Source organism: Alternaria ethzedia (assembly GCF_023757985.1).
Source record: "Alternaria ethzedia strain BMP 0044 chromosome Unknown scaffold_22, whole genome shotgun sequence".
NCBI classification, from domain to species: Eukaryota; Fungi; Ascomycota; class Dothideomycetes; order Pleosporales; family Pleosporaceae; genus Alternaria; species Alternaria ethzedia.
The window spans coordinates 121,383-135,877 of NW_026056215.1; the positions used below are offsets into that span (position 1 = coordinate 121,383).

The 14,495-nt window shown below is 53.5% G+C and overlaps 5 protein-coding genes across 5 annotated transcripts; 4 read left to right on the forward strand and 1 right to left on the reverse strand.

The window, feature by feature from the left end:
• Window positions 1–658: 658 nt before the first annotated feature.
• Window positions 659–1,668, forward strand: J4E87_007704 (uncharacterized protein; the record flags this gene model as incomplete). Its single annotated transcript, XM_049379298.1, has 3 exons — window positions 659–727; window positions 779–1,241; window positions 1,298–1,668. 3 exons carry the CDS (start codon window positions 659–661, stop codon window positions 1,666–1,668), a joined length of 903 nt encoding a protein of 300 aa, XP_049230872.1.
• A 462-nt stretch (window positions 1,669–2,130) lies between these two features.
• On the forward strand, window positions 2,131–3,999 carry J4E87_007705 (uncharacterized protein; the record flags this gene model as incomplete). Its single annotated transcript, XM_049379299.1, has 1 exon — window positions 2,131–3,999. The coding sequence occupies one exon, from the start codon at window positions 2,131–2,133 to the stop codon at window positions 3,997–3,999; it is 1,869 nt and encodes a 622-aa protein (XP_049230873.1).
• Window positions 4,000–4,169: 170 nt separating this feature from the next.
• J4E87_007706 (uncharacterized protein) lies at window positions 4,170–8,145 on the forward strand (the record flags this gene model as incomplete). The annotated part of the gene is made up of 6 exons (XM_049379300.1): window positions 4,170–4,176; window positions 5,239–5,316; window positions 5,375–5,433; window positions 5,511–7,737; window positions 7,784–7,892; window positions 7,941–8,145. The coding sequence occupies 6 exons, from the start codon at window positions 4,170–4,172 to the stop codon at window positions 8,143–8,145; spliced, it is 2,685 nt and encodes an 894-aa protein (XP_049230874.1).
• Window positions 8,146–9,485: 1,340 nt separating this feature from the next.
• Window positions 9,486–11,134, reverse strand: J4E87_007707 (uncharacterized protein; the record flags this gene model as incomplete). The annotated part of the gene is made up of 2 exons (XM_049379301.1): window positions 9,486–10,849; window positions 10,936–11,134. 2 exons carry the CDS (start codon window positions 11,132–11,134, stop codon window positions 9,486–9,488), a joined length of 1,563 nt encoding a protein of 520 aa, XP_049230875.1.
• A 1,922-nt stretch (window positions 11,135–13,056) lies between these two features.
• Window positions 13,057–13,958, forward strand: J4E87_007708 (uncharacterized protein; the record flags this gene model as incomplete). Its single annotated transcript, XM_049379302.1, has 3 exons — window positions 13,057–13,102; window positions 13,534–13,610; window positions 13,803–13,958. The coding sequence occupies 3 exons, from the start codon at window positions 13,057–13,059 to the stop codon at window positions 13,956–13,958; spliced, it is 279 nt and encodes a 92-aa protein (XP_049230876.1).
• Window positions 13,959–14,495: the final 537 nt, after the last annotated feature.

The following is a 14,495-nucleotide window of genomic DNA, read 5'->3' on the forward strand; positions in this document are numbered from 1 at the left end:
TCTCGAGACACCCTGACCATGACAACAGGGGCTCCCACGCATCAAACATTCTTCGGACTGCCGAGAACACTGTGGCGGGATCTGATCCGCATGGGTTACATTACTAAACACCAAACATCTGGAATGCTTGAGCTGCGACATCCAGGTCATTCACAAACCGTTCGGGTTACCACCTACGTCAGTAACCAATCGGTGAAGGCTTGCAGAATAACAAAGTTCATGACCCATACCACACACCCGATCCCTCACCATGCATGCAACGCGTACTACCGGGATGTTTCCTACCGCGGTCATCGTGGTCAAGGCCATGCGTTCTTAATGCCCGGCTACCTCTACCTGCAGCTCGGATCCTTTACCGTCGTGCTACTTCTCGACTGCTAATCTTCCGCCAGTGCGTGGTTGGTCCTTTTCCGATTTCGGACCTTATATCTTTACATCAATGTTAATTTCCTTCTAAACTATGGCAAGCGAAAAGCTTATGGAGCTGGTGCTCCTGGGTCGAATCACCTTCTATGGTATAATAACACTTATCATCTTGAGCTATGTTACAGTCGGTTTGCGGTTATGGGTGCGGTATCGCATCACGAGATCTCCAGGTTGGGACGACGCTGCTATGGTGGCCTCACTTTTACTGTTTACTTGCTATTGCGCTTTCGTAATGGCCATCACCTTTCGGAGCATGGACCGAAAACTCTTCGGCGAAGAGGACATCCACGTAACCTTAATTGTGAGTATGCCTCCAAACTTCACATCCCTCTCAGTGCTAATTAGATTGCAGTTTATTCAACTTTCCGAAGTCTTTTACGTCCTAACGACGAGCTTCCTCAAAGTCTCGCTAGGTCTCTTCTTCCTAAGGGTCCTTACAAAGAGATGGCAAAGGCATCTATTCCACGTCGTTCTCGTCATCAGCGCAACATACGGCCTCTACTACGTCCTGATCATCATTTTCCATTGCGGCGACCCAACACGCCTCGCAGATAACCTGCGATCACCGTCATCGCCCAACTGCTTGCCATCTGTTCTTGTTCTCACCTCCGGGTATCTCTACGGCATAATCAACGTGATCGCTGATTGGACGTTCGTATTGGTACCGATATCCGTCCTACTGGATAGTGACCTCGATAGAAGGAGTAAGATCAGCGTTAGCATGGTTATGGCGTTGGGTGCAGTGGGCAGCGTGAGCTCGATCCTCAGGATGGTCTACCTGAAGGGACTGGGCTACAATGGACCAGGTTTACACAGTGAGTCTTCCTTCATCTGCATGTCATCATTCGAGCATGTACTAACAACTATCTAGTCGACGCCGTCAAAGCAACAATATGGGCGACCGCCGAGCCGGGCACAGGCATAATCGCAGCCTCAATCGCCATCCTTCGCCCGCTCTTCCGCAAAATCGCTTCGGATGTTCGGTCAAAGGCGTCTTCTTACTCCAACTCACGCAAAGGGTCTCTACAGCCCGACGACTCTATTGCGTTGAGGAGCCAAGATATGGTTGCGCAGGAGATGAAGAACAACAAGAAGTACAGCGTGTACAGAGTCAGCGAGGATCTAGATCCATGGAGCCCGACGATTGTTGCCACGGCGGATGTGCAAAGGATGATTGTAGTGAAGGGGAGGATGAGCCCAGCCCCAGGTGCACCTCCAACGAGGCACGATAATATGATATAATGCATTGAACTGCGATTATGCGTATACAAGATATCAAAAGTTTCACAGAAGACCCAGGAGGACTCAATGTGCTGTCAGTAATTCAAATTATTACTTTATGATTAAGACCAGCCTACCTCCTCGGCCCCAGATGTGTTGTCGTCTTGGACTATCGTCGATTCAATGTGGTATCCCAACCTACAATCGATCTCTTGTCAGCTGACCAGACAAGGGCGTATGGCTCAACAAAGGCCTCTCGACTATTGATGAATGTCGCGGCGCTCATCACTACCTCGGCGCGCTGATGGAGTGGTGGAGTAGGGCTAACGGATGACGTGCCGAAAAAGGCAAAGGCGGGAGTGCGGCCCCAGGAACAGCGGAACATGGCGAGTTTGGAGCTTGGAATTGGTTATCCCAAGGTCACCAACCATGACATAACTACCCACCTAACCGCGCCATGCGTCCTTCGCAGCAAGAGACGACATGTGGAAACCGAACCTCCACGCCCAAAGAGGCACCATAGGACACCGCGTTGCCTGCCTCTGCGCCCGCGCCCCCAGGCTGCCCCCGACCTATCACCACCCCCGCCAGCGACGCTGCTTCCACGAATACTTCATAACCCACATACCCTCGACGTCGCTGCATCCTGACTCGCGAGTCACCCAGCCTGCGCTGCACCACAAGCTGCCGCGCGACAAGAGCACGCCATACAATGCGGACAAGTCGGGGCGGTCGCCGGCTGCCGTCGTGGGCACGTCGCGCGAGATGACCGTCGTCCGCATACCATTGAAGAGCGCAAAACACCATTTCGGCGTCTCCTTGTCGCGGGGGTCGCGGCCATACAACGAAGATGCGTTCCAGGCGGGCACCATTGACCTCCCCGCTTTCGCACGGCGGTGCCCCATCTCTCTGAGCAGAAAGGGACAGAGCGCGGACACCGAGGTCACACCAGACGTAGGCGCGAGTGGAGATCCACAGGTCTTCTACTTTGGCGTCTTCGATGGCCATGGCGGCGCTGAGTGCTCTGGCTTCCTGAGGGAGCAGCTGCACGAATACCTGGAGAAGGCGACCAAGCAGTTTGAGCTCACGAGCAGCCTCGCACGGGAACGAACCGAGACCCAGTCTGGCAACCCAAAGGCCAAGGGCGAGGCTTCTTCTGGCGACCGAAGGCAGAGGGACAAGGAGAGCCTGAATGCTATAGAAACGCATACGCCACCTGGCACAACAGCTATGAAGCCGCCACAGCCTGGAAGCAAAGACCAGCTGCCAACTGCCGGCTCCAAATCCATGGACGGCCCAATTGAGGGCGTTGCCCCAGTGCGACAATCAGACAGTGTACGGAAAGCTGAAGAGCTCGAGCAGCAGCTGGTCAAGCAATGGAAGGAGCTCGTAGGCGGATACTTCAGACGCTTCAAGCCCGAGTACTTCTCCATGTTCGCGGGCGGACGCGGCCATCCAGCCGAGAAAGAAGTCATTGAGAAGCGCCACACCAGCAATCCAACAATACCCGAAGACGTCAAAGAAGGCATCGGAATTGAGACTGTCCTCGAATACGCCTTCCTAAAAGCCGACTACGACTTCGTCGCCGCCCAAGTCGGCAAGAAAGAAGAAGACCCCGTCCGCGCAGACAAGGCTCTAAACGACGACGACATCCTCGGGCAGCCCTCCCGCCAAACCAGCACAAATATCGGTGGCACAAACCGCTTCAAAGGCGGCAGCACATGCAGCGTAGCCCTCATCTCGACACCCACGCCCTCACCCTTCTGGCACCCATCCTCGCCATCCTCCCTCATAACCGCTCATGTCGGCGATACTAGGATACTTCTCTGCAACACCGCAACCGGGCTCGCCGTACCCCTAACATCGAACCACCACCCCTCCCTCCCCGAAGAAGCAACCCGCCTCCGCCGCTTCGCCGCCTCTTTCGTCACAGACTCCTTCGGCGAAGAACGCATGTCCGGTCTCGCAAACACCCGTTCTTTCGGCGACATGGCACACAAACGGGTGGGCGTAAGCGCAGAACCCGAGATCCGGCGTATAGAACTGTCGCCCGCGGAATACTCCTTCCTCATCTTGTGTTCAGATGGTGTGTCGGGTCATTTGAGTGACCAGGAGATTGTGGATATTGTTAAAGAGGCCAAGACGCCGGAACAGGCGGCGAGGGATGTTGTGGCTTTTGCTACGGAGACGAGCACGGGGAGTGAGGGGGCGGATAATGCGACGGGCTTGGTTGTTAGGTTGGGGGGTTGGGAGAGGAGGGGGGAAGGTGGGTTGGGTAGTCTGGGAACGAAGGAGATGAGGGATTGGAGGAGGCAGGAAGCGGAGAATCCGAGGGCTAGTGGGAGGATGTGAGGACTTTACTCGAGGAAGAGATTCTTTTGTATCGATGGGACTGCGGTGCATGATAGATGCTCTTTGGGGACATAGGAGGTGGGTTAGATGCATTGTATATAGGACTACTATGATGATCCTCCTATGAAATAGCATATATCGTGTCTTCCGTTGTATTATTGTGAGCCGCGATGCCGTGTATGTCTTGCTCGCAGATTGTAGGTACAGGGTGAATCTCAGAGAGAATAGGCCTTTTCGTACATGTTGGTACTTGTCAGGGGACATGCTTCAAGCCCAGTCAAACCCTCTTTCAGTAGCATCAAGGAGGTTCCGCCAGATGGGACTGGTAAGAACGACTCTGTCTCCTCGAAGGATGAACAGCCTAACACGTGAGCACTTGACTTTGGCGCACGCTCGTCCATGAGCCCATGTCCAAGCAAAGAGTCGTTCCCAGTAACCCTCTCTAGGCGTCCAGATGTGGGTTCAGCTGTAGGCTGCCGTCGCTACCAACTACGTTGAAGACATACATGATGTAGGCTGCCTCGATGACTGGGAACTTCCAAGATGATGATGTTCGTGTACTAGAGTTTTGCATCGATGCGATTCGTCATGATGCGCGTGTATCGTCCAATAGCCTCGAGGTGATTGACGGGCTGCAGGTAGACGCTTGGCTTGGCTTCCAGACAGAACCACAGCGACGCGATGTAACAGTATGAAGAACTCAAGGTGCACAACGACTAGGCTGGATGTCATAACTCTATGCAGTGTCTGTGCAGGACGGTAGGACCCTCGTTCAGTGTCATGGCTCTCACAGGGCTGCATGCGGGAGGGCGAGCTCAATCTGGGGGGGAAAGCACGATGCGCAAGCGAGCCAATGCGCCGTTGCCAGGCGGGCGCCGCTCCTTCCTCCAACGAACCCATCGACGGTGCCTGAAGCAGCGGAAGAATAAATTTCTCACCTCACCCTCGCCCTCACGACGCCGTCTCACTGTCAAACGCCGTGTTTGCCTGTTGCTTGCTGCTCTTTGACTGGCTGCCCTTACGCCCGTCTCCTTGCACCAAAGTCCGCACTGTTAGTGGGGCAGACCCTTTAGGAGGAAAACAACACGTGAACTAGGCCTGTCTACGCTCGACCTTCTTTCGCTTCAAATTCCCTCCCTACGACGGACGCCCTCCGCAACCTCACCACGACCTGCCTTCCTGCCGCACCACCTTCTGCTTCTCCCGCCACCGCGGCCCTTTAATTCTTCCCACCGCCAGATACCCCGCCTGAATCTTTGAAGCACCCTTCAGCAGTTATGGATATCAACCAGGTGTTGGAGGGGACCTACTCCGCCGGTATGCTGCCTTTGCTGAGACCCGCACTTTTCTAGAAGCTCGACTGACCCTCCTGCAGACGCTAGCATCCGTAACAACGCCGAGCAGCAGCTCATCCAGGCTGCCGACAACAACTTTGTAAGTCTCCCCGCAGCCAGAAGGCTGCATGCCCCCCGAGACATAGCCAGAACATATCCACTAACGTCTATCCTCAGCCTCAATACCTCACCGTCCTCGGCGGCGAACTCGCAAATGAACAGGCCGCGCCCCAGATCCGACAGGCCGCCGCCCTGGCCCTAAAGAACGCCTTCACCGCTCGCGAGTATGCCCGGTTACGTCAGGTTCAAGAACGATGGCTCAGCCTCGACACCCAGATCAAGCAGCAGGTCAAGGACATGGCCCTGCGGACTCTGGCCACACCCAACAAGAACGTAGGCTCCGCCGCCGCACAGTTCATCGCCTCCGTGGCTGCTATCGAGATACCCCGCAATCAATGGCCGGAGCTCATGACCTCGCTCGTCGAGAGTGTCGGTCAGGGCAGCGACGCCCAAAAGCAATCTTCGCTTACCACAATCGGTTTCGTGTGTGATACAGACGACGTAGAGTTGAGGGACGCGCTAGCACAGCACTCCAACGCTATCCTGACGGCTGTCGTCCAGGGTGCCCGCAAGGAGGAGGCTAACAACGACGTCCGTGTAGCCGCCATCAACGCGCTCAGCGACTCGATCGAGTTCGTCCGCTCCAACTTCGACAATGAGGGCGAGCGCAACTACATCATGCAGGTCATCTGCGAAGCCACACAAGCGGACGACAGCCGCATCCAGCAGGGCTCGTACGGATGTCTCAACCGCATCATGGGTCTGTACTACGACAAGATGCGCTTCTACATGGAGAAGGCGCTATTCGGTCTTACCATCCAAGGCATGAAGAGCGAGGAAGAAGATGTTGCTAAGCTGGCTGTCGAGTTCTGGTGCACCGTCTGTGAGGAGGAAATCGCCATCGAGGACGACAACTCCCAGGCTCAAGCCGAGGGCTCCACCGAGCTCCGCGAATACTTTAACTTTGCCCGAGTTGCCACACAAGAGGTCGTCCCAGTACTGCTTGAACTTCTTGCCAAGCAAGACGAGGATGCCGACGATAACGAGTACAACACTTCCCGTGCAGCATACCAATGTCTGCAGCTCTGGGCACAGTGTGTCGGTAGCGGCGTTATGCCCCCTGTTCTTGCTTTCATTGAGAAGTACATCCGCTCAGAAGACTGGCACTACCGTGATGCGTCCGTCTCCGCCTTTGGTGCCATCATGGAGGGTCCTGAGGAGTCTGTGCTAGACCCCATTGTCAAGCAAGCTCTGCCTACTTTGATCGGAATGATGGATGACCAAAACATACACGTCAAGGACTCCGCCGCATACGCCTTGGGTCGCATCTGCGAGGCTGTTCCCAGCGCACTCGACGCGCAGCAGCACCTGCCTCCCCTGATCGGAGCTCTATTCAACGGTCTCGCCAGCAACCCTAAGATGGCCGCATCGTGCTGTTGGTCGCTGATGAACTTGGCCGACAGGTTCGCGGGAGAGCCCGGTTGCACAACCAACCCATTGTCGCCCCACTTCGCCCAGAGCGTGCAGAGCCTCTTGCAAGTCACCGAGCGCGCTGATGCCGACAACACGCTCCGCACAGCCGCATACGAAGTACTCAACTCCTTTGTCAACAACGCCGCTGGTGACAGCGTTCCTCTGGTCAACGAGCTCGCCAACGTCATCCTAGAGCGCCTCGAGAAGTCCATGGCACTTCAATCGCAGGTTGTCAACGTTGAGGACAAGCTGACTCTCGAAGAGATGCAGACTAGCTTGGCCAGTGTCATCATGGCCATCATCCAGCGCATGGAGAGCGACATCAGGCCCCAGGCCGACCGCATCATGCAGGCGCTGCTGAGTCTGCTTTCATCCCTGCCTCCCAAGTCCAGTGTTCCAGACACTGTCTTTGCCGCCATTGGTTCGATCGCGACGGCTCTCGAGGAGGACTTCCAGAAGTACATGGAGGCATTCTCGCCATTCCTGTACAATGCTCTTAACAACCAGGAAGAGCCCGCGCTCTGCTCCATGGCCATTGGTCTGGTTTCTGACATCACCCGGTCTCTGGGCGAGAACGTCCAGCCATTCTGCGATGCGTTCATGAACTCTCTTCTTCACAACCTGCGCAGCCCTCAACTTGGCAACCAGCTCAAGCCAGCTATCCTGCAATGCTTCGGTGACATCGCACATGCCATCCACGGCGCGTTCGAGACTTACCTGACTGTTGTTGCTCAAGTGCTGCAACAAGCTGGACAAGTCACATTGACCACCGAGGGCAACTACGAGATGATCGACTACATCACCTCCCTCCGTGAGGGTATTATGGATGCATGGGATGGTTGCATCGTTGCCATGAAGAGCAGCAACAAGAGTAAGTTTTGTAATCCAAGACGTTGATCACACACTAACAGTTCCAGCTCAACTCATCGTCCCATACCTTGACTCCATCTTCGACCTCCTCCGCACTATCCAAGCAGACAGCAACCGCACTGAGGCTCTCCTCCGATCTTCGTGTGGTGTTATCGGGTATGTACAGGTGTCCCTCTTTCAACATATCTCACTAACATCATTTAGTGACCTCGCGGATGCGTTCCCAGCTGGTGACTTCCGGGAGTACTTCCGTCACGAGTTCCTCACCGCAATGGCGAGGGAGACACGCGCAAACCAAGACTTCAGCGGTCGAACCCGAGACACTGCTCGATGGGCACGTGAACAGATCAAGCGTCAAGTCGGTACGTCGCTCGGCTACAACCCCTACCTCCGCCCCGCTCCTCTCTAGTGAAATCGACATCCCCACCTTATATACATACTCCAGCCCACTGACTTCCCCTTCCCAGGCGGCAACCAAGGCGTAATGGCTTGATTGTCTTGATACCCCTTCCCTCCCCCAGCACTGCTTGAACCTTGTGTTGGCCAAGATGTTGGATAACCTCTCTGGAGGTACCGTCTAGCATGTGGCTAAAACATAGGTTCTAGCTCCCCCTCGCGTATCCCAGCACCTCGAAGCACAGTACGGAGCCCATCCGTTCGAAGAATGTCGTCGCGCACGGAACTTCGCTCCCCCTGGGTCATCGGTCTACGTCCCTCGCAGTTACCCGGAAATCCTTGATAGAGCAACGTCGTCGCATGCGTCCCGATTCGGAGGAGGAGGCGGAGTCGCCTCGCCGCAAAACGGTCGTCTCGCTGCAGCATTTGGGTATTGGGAATTGGTTAACGGTGTCTCAACCTATCGTCCACCCGTGGAAAAGACTCCAGGTGGCTGCGGTCATCCCGAATTTGCCTAAAGTCGACACGAAACATATCCAGCACCCCGACCCCGCGACTCCCGACCCCAGCACCAATGCGCATTCCCCCCGTCGAACCCGAATCGCACAGCACCCTCTCCAACCCTATCATGTAGCACCAAAAGTCTTGTAAGGCAAAGCAAAAAGCTGTTATAGCTTTTTCTTTCTAGCCAAGGAGAATAATAGATTCATTCCCATCCACCCCTTTTTTGTACACTCACTTCCTTCTTTCTCCCCCTTCGGGGCCTTCGGGGCTTCAACTTCCCAATCATAACATTGGAAATAGGCGTTTATACCACTTTGACTACTTTGATTCTGAAGTAGTTCGTTTCTGTGGAATGGGTATATTTGCTGGCCGGTGGTTTATAGTTGTAATGATTACTGCGTAGACTTGATGCTGATGTCTTTCCTGTGATGGACTGTTGATGACGTGGTTATGTGTGTTGTTCTGTCGTGATGTCGATAAGATGACGGTGTCACGAACAAGTGTGAAGAGTGAAGACCCATCATGTGAAGAGCTCTTCATCCCAACGCAACGTTCATCTCCTCTTCTCTTCCCTATCTCTATCATCTCACCGTCGCTTACTATCACTACTAAGCTAACACATACTTCTGCATAAATACCGACAAAACAGCTCGCAGGCCGCTACCGCGCATCTACGCACACACTCATACATCCATCTCTCCACTAATTAACACATGGTTCGTGAGTACTGGCAAAAACGATGGTTCAAATGGCAAAAGAATACAACGGCTGATAGTCAGCCCGGCGGCTGTGTAATCCGAAGGTCAAACCAACAAGCCCCGACTTTTCGATGCAGACAGCCATGACGCCCTACAATACATATCTAAAATACATATTCTCACCATCCGTCAAATCCATAAACGCCATCTTATCCCTTTCTTCCTCGTCCACGCTCATCGTCTCTCTCCTCTTGTTCTCCCTCTTCAGTACGGCGTATAGCGCTACCGCAGACGCTATCGTGATACAATAACAGATGATCAGGCCCGTCCATAGCCTAGGATAATGCGCACCCTTCTCTTGACTCCTGATCAGCAGTGGACCGACGATGTTGCCGACGCAGTATGCGACGAAGACTGTGCCAGCCATCGCACTCTTCTTTGTTGCGCCGCTGACGTTGGACATGGCTATGACGATCGTCTGGCTGACGACTGCACCGAAAGTGCCGATTATGGAGTATCCGGCTACGGGGGTGGGTGCGTGGTATGTCCACTCCGACTTCCAGATCATCGCGCAGCCGGCGATGACGGGGAGGCAGTTTACTATGAGCAGAATGATTCGTATGTTGGGTATACGCGAGGAGAGATAGCCGCAGAGGAGAATCGTAACGAGACAGATCAGCCCGAGCGGGAACTGCCAGAGTATAGATGCGAGAGGCGACCAACCGAACGTGTTCACGATGAGTGGGCCGAACCCGGAGACTGCGCCGTTGACGGTATATGCGCTACCCATGAGTAGGAATACGAGGTAGAACTTCACATCCATAACGCATTCCCTGAGTTGATACATCTTAATCTTCTGGCACCGCACACCCGTCGCACCCTTCCTCAGCCGCTCAACAGCGACGACTCGTTCGTTCTTCGTCAGAAACCACGCTTCGGCACAGGAATTTGGGATGAAGAAGCAGAAACAGCCGAAGAGGAAGGTTAGGCAGCCGGCGAGGAGGTAGATGTACTGCCAGCGTCTTAGCGCGCCGGACGTGATTTGTGCGAACCCGTAGTTCAACGCGCCGCCGATGATGGTGAAGAGACCGGTGGAACTGAACCACCAGGACTGGCGTACGGACTGTTCGCGCTGCGTATAGTAGCTGCTCACTATTGTCATAAAGCCAGTTGGGATGATACTCTCCACGAAACCCAGGAAGAAACGCTGGACGTACAATCCCTTGTAGTCTGTAACAGCAGCTGTTAACATGCAGATCAGACTCCAGAGTAAGACGACAGCACCAAGGATACGGCCTAGGTTGAAACGCTGGAGGGCGAATGTTAGTGGATAGAGTCCTGCGAGCATGCCGAAGTAGAACAATGAGGTGGCCCATGAGAGACGTGTCGTGGAGATTACTGCTGGGGAAGTTGGTGTAGCAGGGGAGAGGGTTTGGGTGAGATGTAGGTCGGTTGTCATGCCGAAGAGGGCGGCGGAACCAAGGATCGCTTTGTCGTAGTATACCAGACCATAGCCTGGATTCGCTGTTAGATGGGAATCATGTGGTAGTCATGATGGTGAGAGGTGGATGGTATGGACGAGGCTGGTGGGATTGACGTACCCACGATCATGGCGGGGATGAGAAACCAGTCGATCTTTCGGAGAACTTTTGCTTCAATCTCAGGGTCGATGTCTTGGGCGCGTTCACCGACGAGGTTGATTGCTATATCTTTGTCGGTGGACGTCGCGTCCAAGGCTGTTTCGGCGTCATGGCGAGGAGATAACGCCGTCGCTTTTTCGTCTTGCAGGGCAGTCACCATGTTGAAGTCGCTGTCGCGATTCCAGATCCGGAGCCAAGAATAAGCGATGAGAGAATTAGAGGAAGAAATGAAGTTGATGATTCCACATCGCTTGACTCTACACGCACGGCTTGGATATCCACGGGATGCCACATAAACACTAGCGCAACATCAGTCCAGCATGCCAAACCTCTGCGAGCTGCAAGCGAAGCCGGCGGCCAATCCAGGGCCCTGGGCACGCCATCTGCGCACAACTTTGATTGGCGGGTGCTGAACATGCCGCGTGAACTGGCAGAAGTTGGGATGAATTGCGCGGGTTGACTATGAACGCTAGTACCCTACAGGTTTAGTGGCACGATGACATAATCGTGAAAAACTTTCCCTTGCTCACGCCGCGCTTTCTCCCGCCTACTCTGCCCAACCACAACCGGTGCCACCATCACCACGCGCGTGTGAAGTTTGTGTACTCATGTCGTACACACCTTACTACACGTAAATCACTATCACAGTCTTCATCAATTCATGAAGATGCGCGCGCAGTACGTGCGAAGCTTCCAAGGTTGGGAAGCCTAACGCGCGCGCTTTCGTAGAACGGTCTCTTACCTCGCTCAGTCCGCTGTTCCATCAGCAGATTTCGAGCTGGATACACACAACACTTTCTCTTCTCTTTCTTCGAGGAGAAGAGGTTGTGTGTATGAGACAAGAGTAAATGCGACGATCTTTGAGTACGGAACCGCCTGAAACCATGTGTCGGACCTCTGTAATTTATCTGTCGGGACATATTTTGTATTATGAATGATTTGCTTTCGATGTTGAGCATGTTGGACTGCTCATATGTTGGATGCGTGCGTAAAACAAATTGTTCACTACGAGAAAGTATATCGCGTTATGGCATTGATGTAGATCATTCTGTGGAGCTCCTCGATGTGATGCGCTATACTAAGCGGAACTCTCTTACTTCATTATGCGCAAAAGATTGTCGCTTGATCTCTGCAGTTCGAGATGAATCCTCGTGATTGCGATCCCTTTTCGCTAGCCCACTATGCTGGGTGTTCCTGTATAACATTTCGCAAGCTCCGACTAACGTGTATTCCTCTTCGTCGGGTCCAGTGGCATGACGAAGCAGCCATGGTTTTTCGGCTCCATTCAACATTGCGAGTACGTCTCCCTTTCTAGCTTGTTCGTCATATCTTATAAGACGCAATATTGAACCTCGCGAAGTTACAAAATACAAGCTCTTTGCGAATTTTGACAACAACTCGGTCAGAACAGTGCTTTGAGACGTGTCGCTCGTGTCGCCCGTGTCGCCCGTAGAACAAGACATCATCGAGTACCACTCTATCAAAGAGTTTTGTTTTGGGAACAACGTCAATGGCGATTCAGACACGCACTCGGAGTAGACTTCTCGTACCTTGCTTGCTTGAAACCCGCGAAAACAGGCATTTACGCAGAAGGCCCCGAGGACTGTTTTCAGGACGTGGTCTTTGTCTAGCTGTCGTTCTCTGCAACATCTTTCCAGAAATTTGTGGAAGTGATTGATGACGGCAGCGTGTTCATGTTTCGAATCGGTGACGTGGCTCCAATCCAAGGCTAGTACTGCTTCTCCTAAGTAGACCCCTTTCGTAAAACATACTCGGCCGTCCTCGGAGATGGTGACATCAGGCTTGATTGACGACGGACTCACATTCGTCGAGGCGGGAATTGCAAGCGCGACCCTGAAGTCTGGAACCCAACTGGGCACGCCTGCGAGTTTGTGTTGCATCCTAGGAATGATGGCAAGATCGCCTGTGTACTCTAGTATCAACTTACTGTATTGATGGAAGACGTCCTCATATCGTAGCGCATAATTCGGTGCAAGCTCTTTGGGGTATATCAAGGTACCCCCAATCGAAAGGATGCCATAAAGGTAATCATGTGGTACTGTAGCTTTGTACCCTGAAGCCATGCTCAAGAGCGCAGCCTTGAGTAGGAACGCAAGGAGTCGGGCGCGTATGTGAGCTTTCGCAACCGCAAGGCTCTCATGCAAACTTGCTGCTTCGTGGGCCCAATCTTCAAAGATGCTTGATCTTGGTCCAGGCTCAGGAGAACGCTTCTTGATGTAGCAGTCTGATTGCCGATCACACCCATCTTTCTCGTTTTGTGACGTAGCGGGAGGCCTACGTGATACTGCTATAGACTTTTGCGCAAAGATGGCCTTTATGTCGTCCTTAAGCACCGCAGCGACGGAAACATGGAATCCCGGCTGAGATATACGCCACAAGCCTAGGCCTTCATCGATCATTGGACATTTCATGAGTATCTCTAACATAGCGTTCCAGGCGTCCAGGAAGAACCGAAGGTAACACCAATGGGAACCCGCTAGTAAGATAGTGCAGTGTGACATCAACATTTCTTGTACCACCCATGTCCTTTCGAACCAGGGTCGCTGCGAAAGGCTCTCGAAGCCATGTCGGATGCGAGAGAGTCTGGTCTTATCGAGGTTATCGATTGTGCAAGAGTAAGTACGAGAAGATCTCGTCACGTTGTCCGGACTGACACTGTCAATCAGATTCATGAGATCTTGAACGTCGCGATCGTCTTCTCCATTCTCTCCTAGCCATGCCACAACAAGCCCCGCAGTTCCATAGATCATGCCCATCCGAGGTACCTGCGCTGATTTCTCCGCATCATCTGACTGATTGATGCATAGGGCGTCGACCCAAAAGAGTGTGCTTTTGTGGTGGAGGATAGCGGGTGTGTCAGAAGGGTCTTCAAGCAAGGCCCTCAGTCGCCGCAAGCCAGCTATGAGATTGGCGGTCTTTTGGACTGGCTGGCCATCGAGAAGGAGTTCTCCCGTCTGATTTGAGTCACCCCACACATACGATATGGCGACGAAAGGTGTCGGCGCGGTTGCAGTTGATTCTTCTTCAGAAGTTTCCGTCGTGCCTAAGCATCGTGGGTCATATAACTCTTGATGCAGCAATTTCGGTAGTGGCTTGCCCGAAAACCATGCTTCCACCACGTCGACTTCAGTGTTGGGGAGCGGTAGGTATACCAGCTCACATTGAATAGGATCGGTCCAGGCACCAGGCTGAATCCTGACGAAACGGACTTCGTCGCCTTCGAGCGTTCGGTAGATGTTGGCCATGCTGTGGTCGAGGGGAGTGTCGACTATTGCCACGAGGCTACGGCGGTTTCTCATGAGGAGGGGCAACTTTCGGCCTTGAGACTGTGCCACACGAGCGCATGATGGTACAGGACGTACGCAGCGCGTCGCCGTCCAATGGCATATGCATGCTTTCACAATCAAGCCTGGAGCCTACGTCAACGTCAGGCTACCTAATTTGTGCGTTTGTATCTTAATGTAGGCTCTTAGGTGTTTGGTTTTGCCCTGGTATAAGAG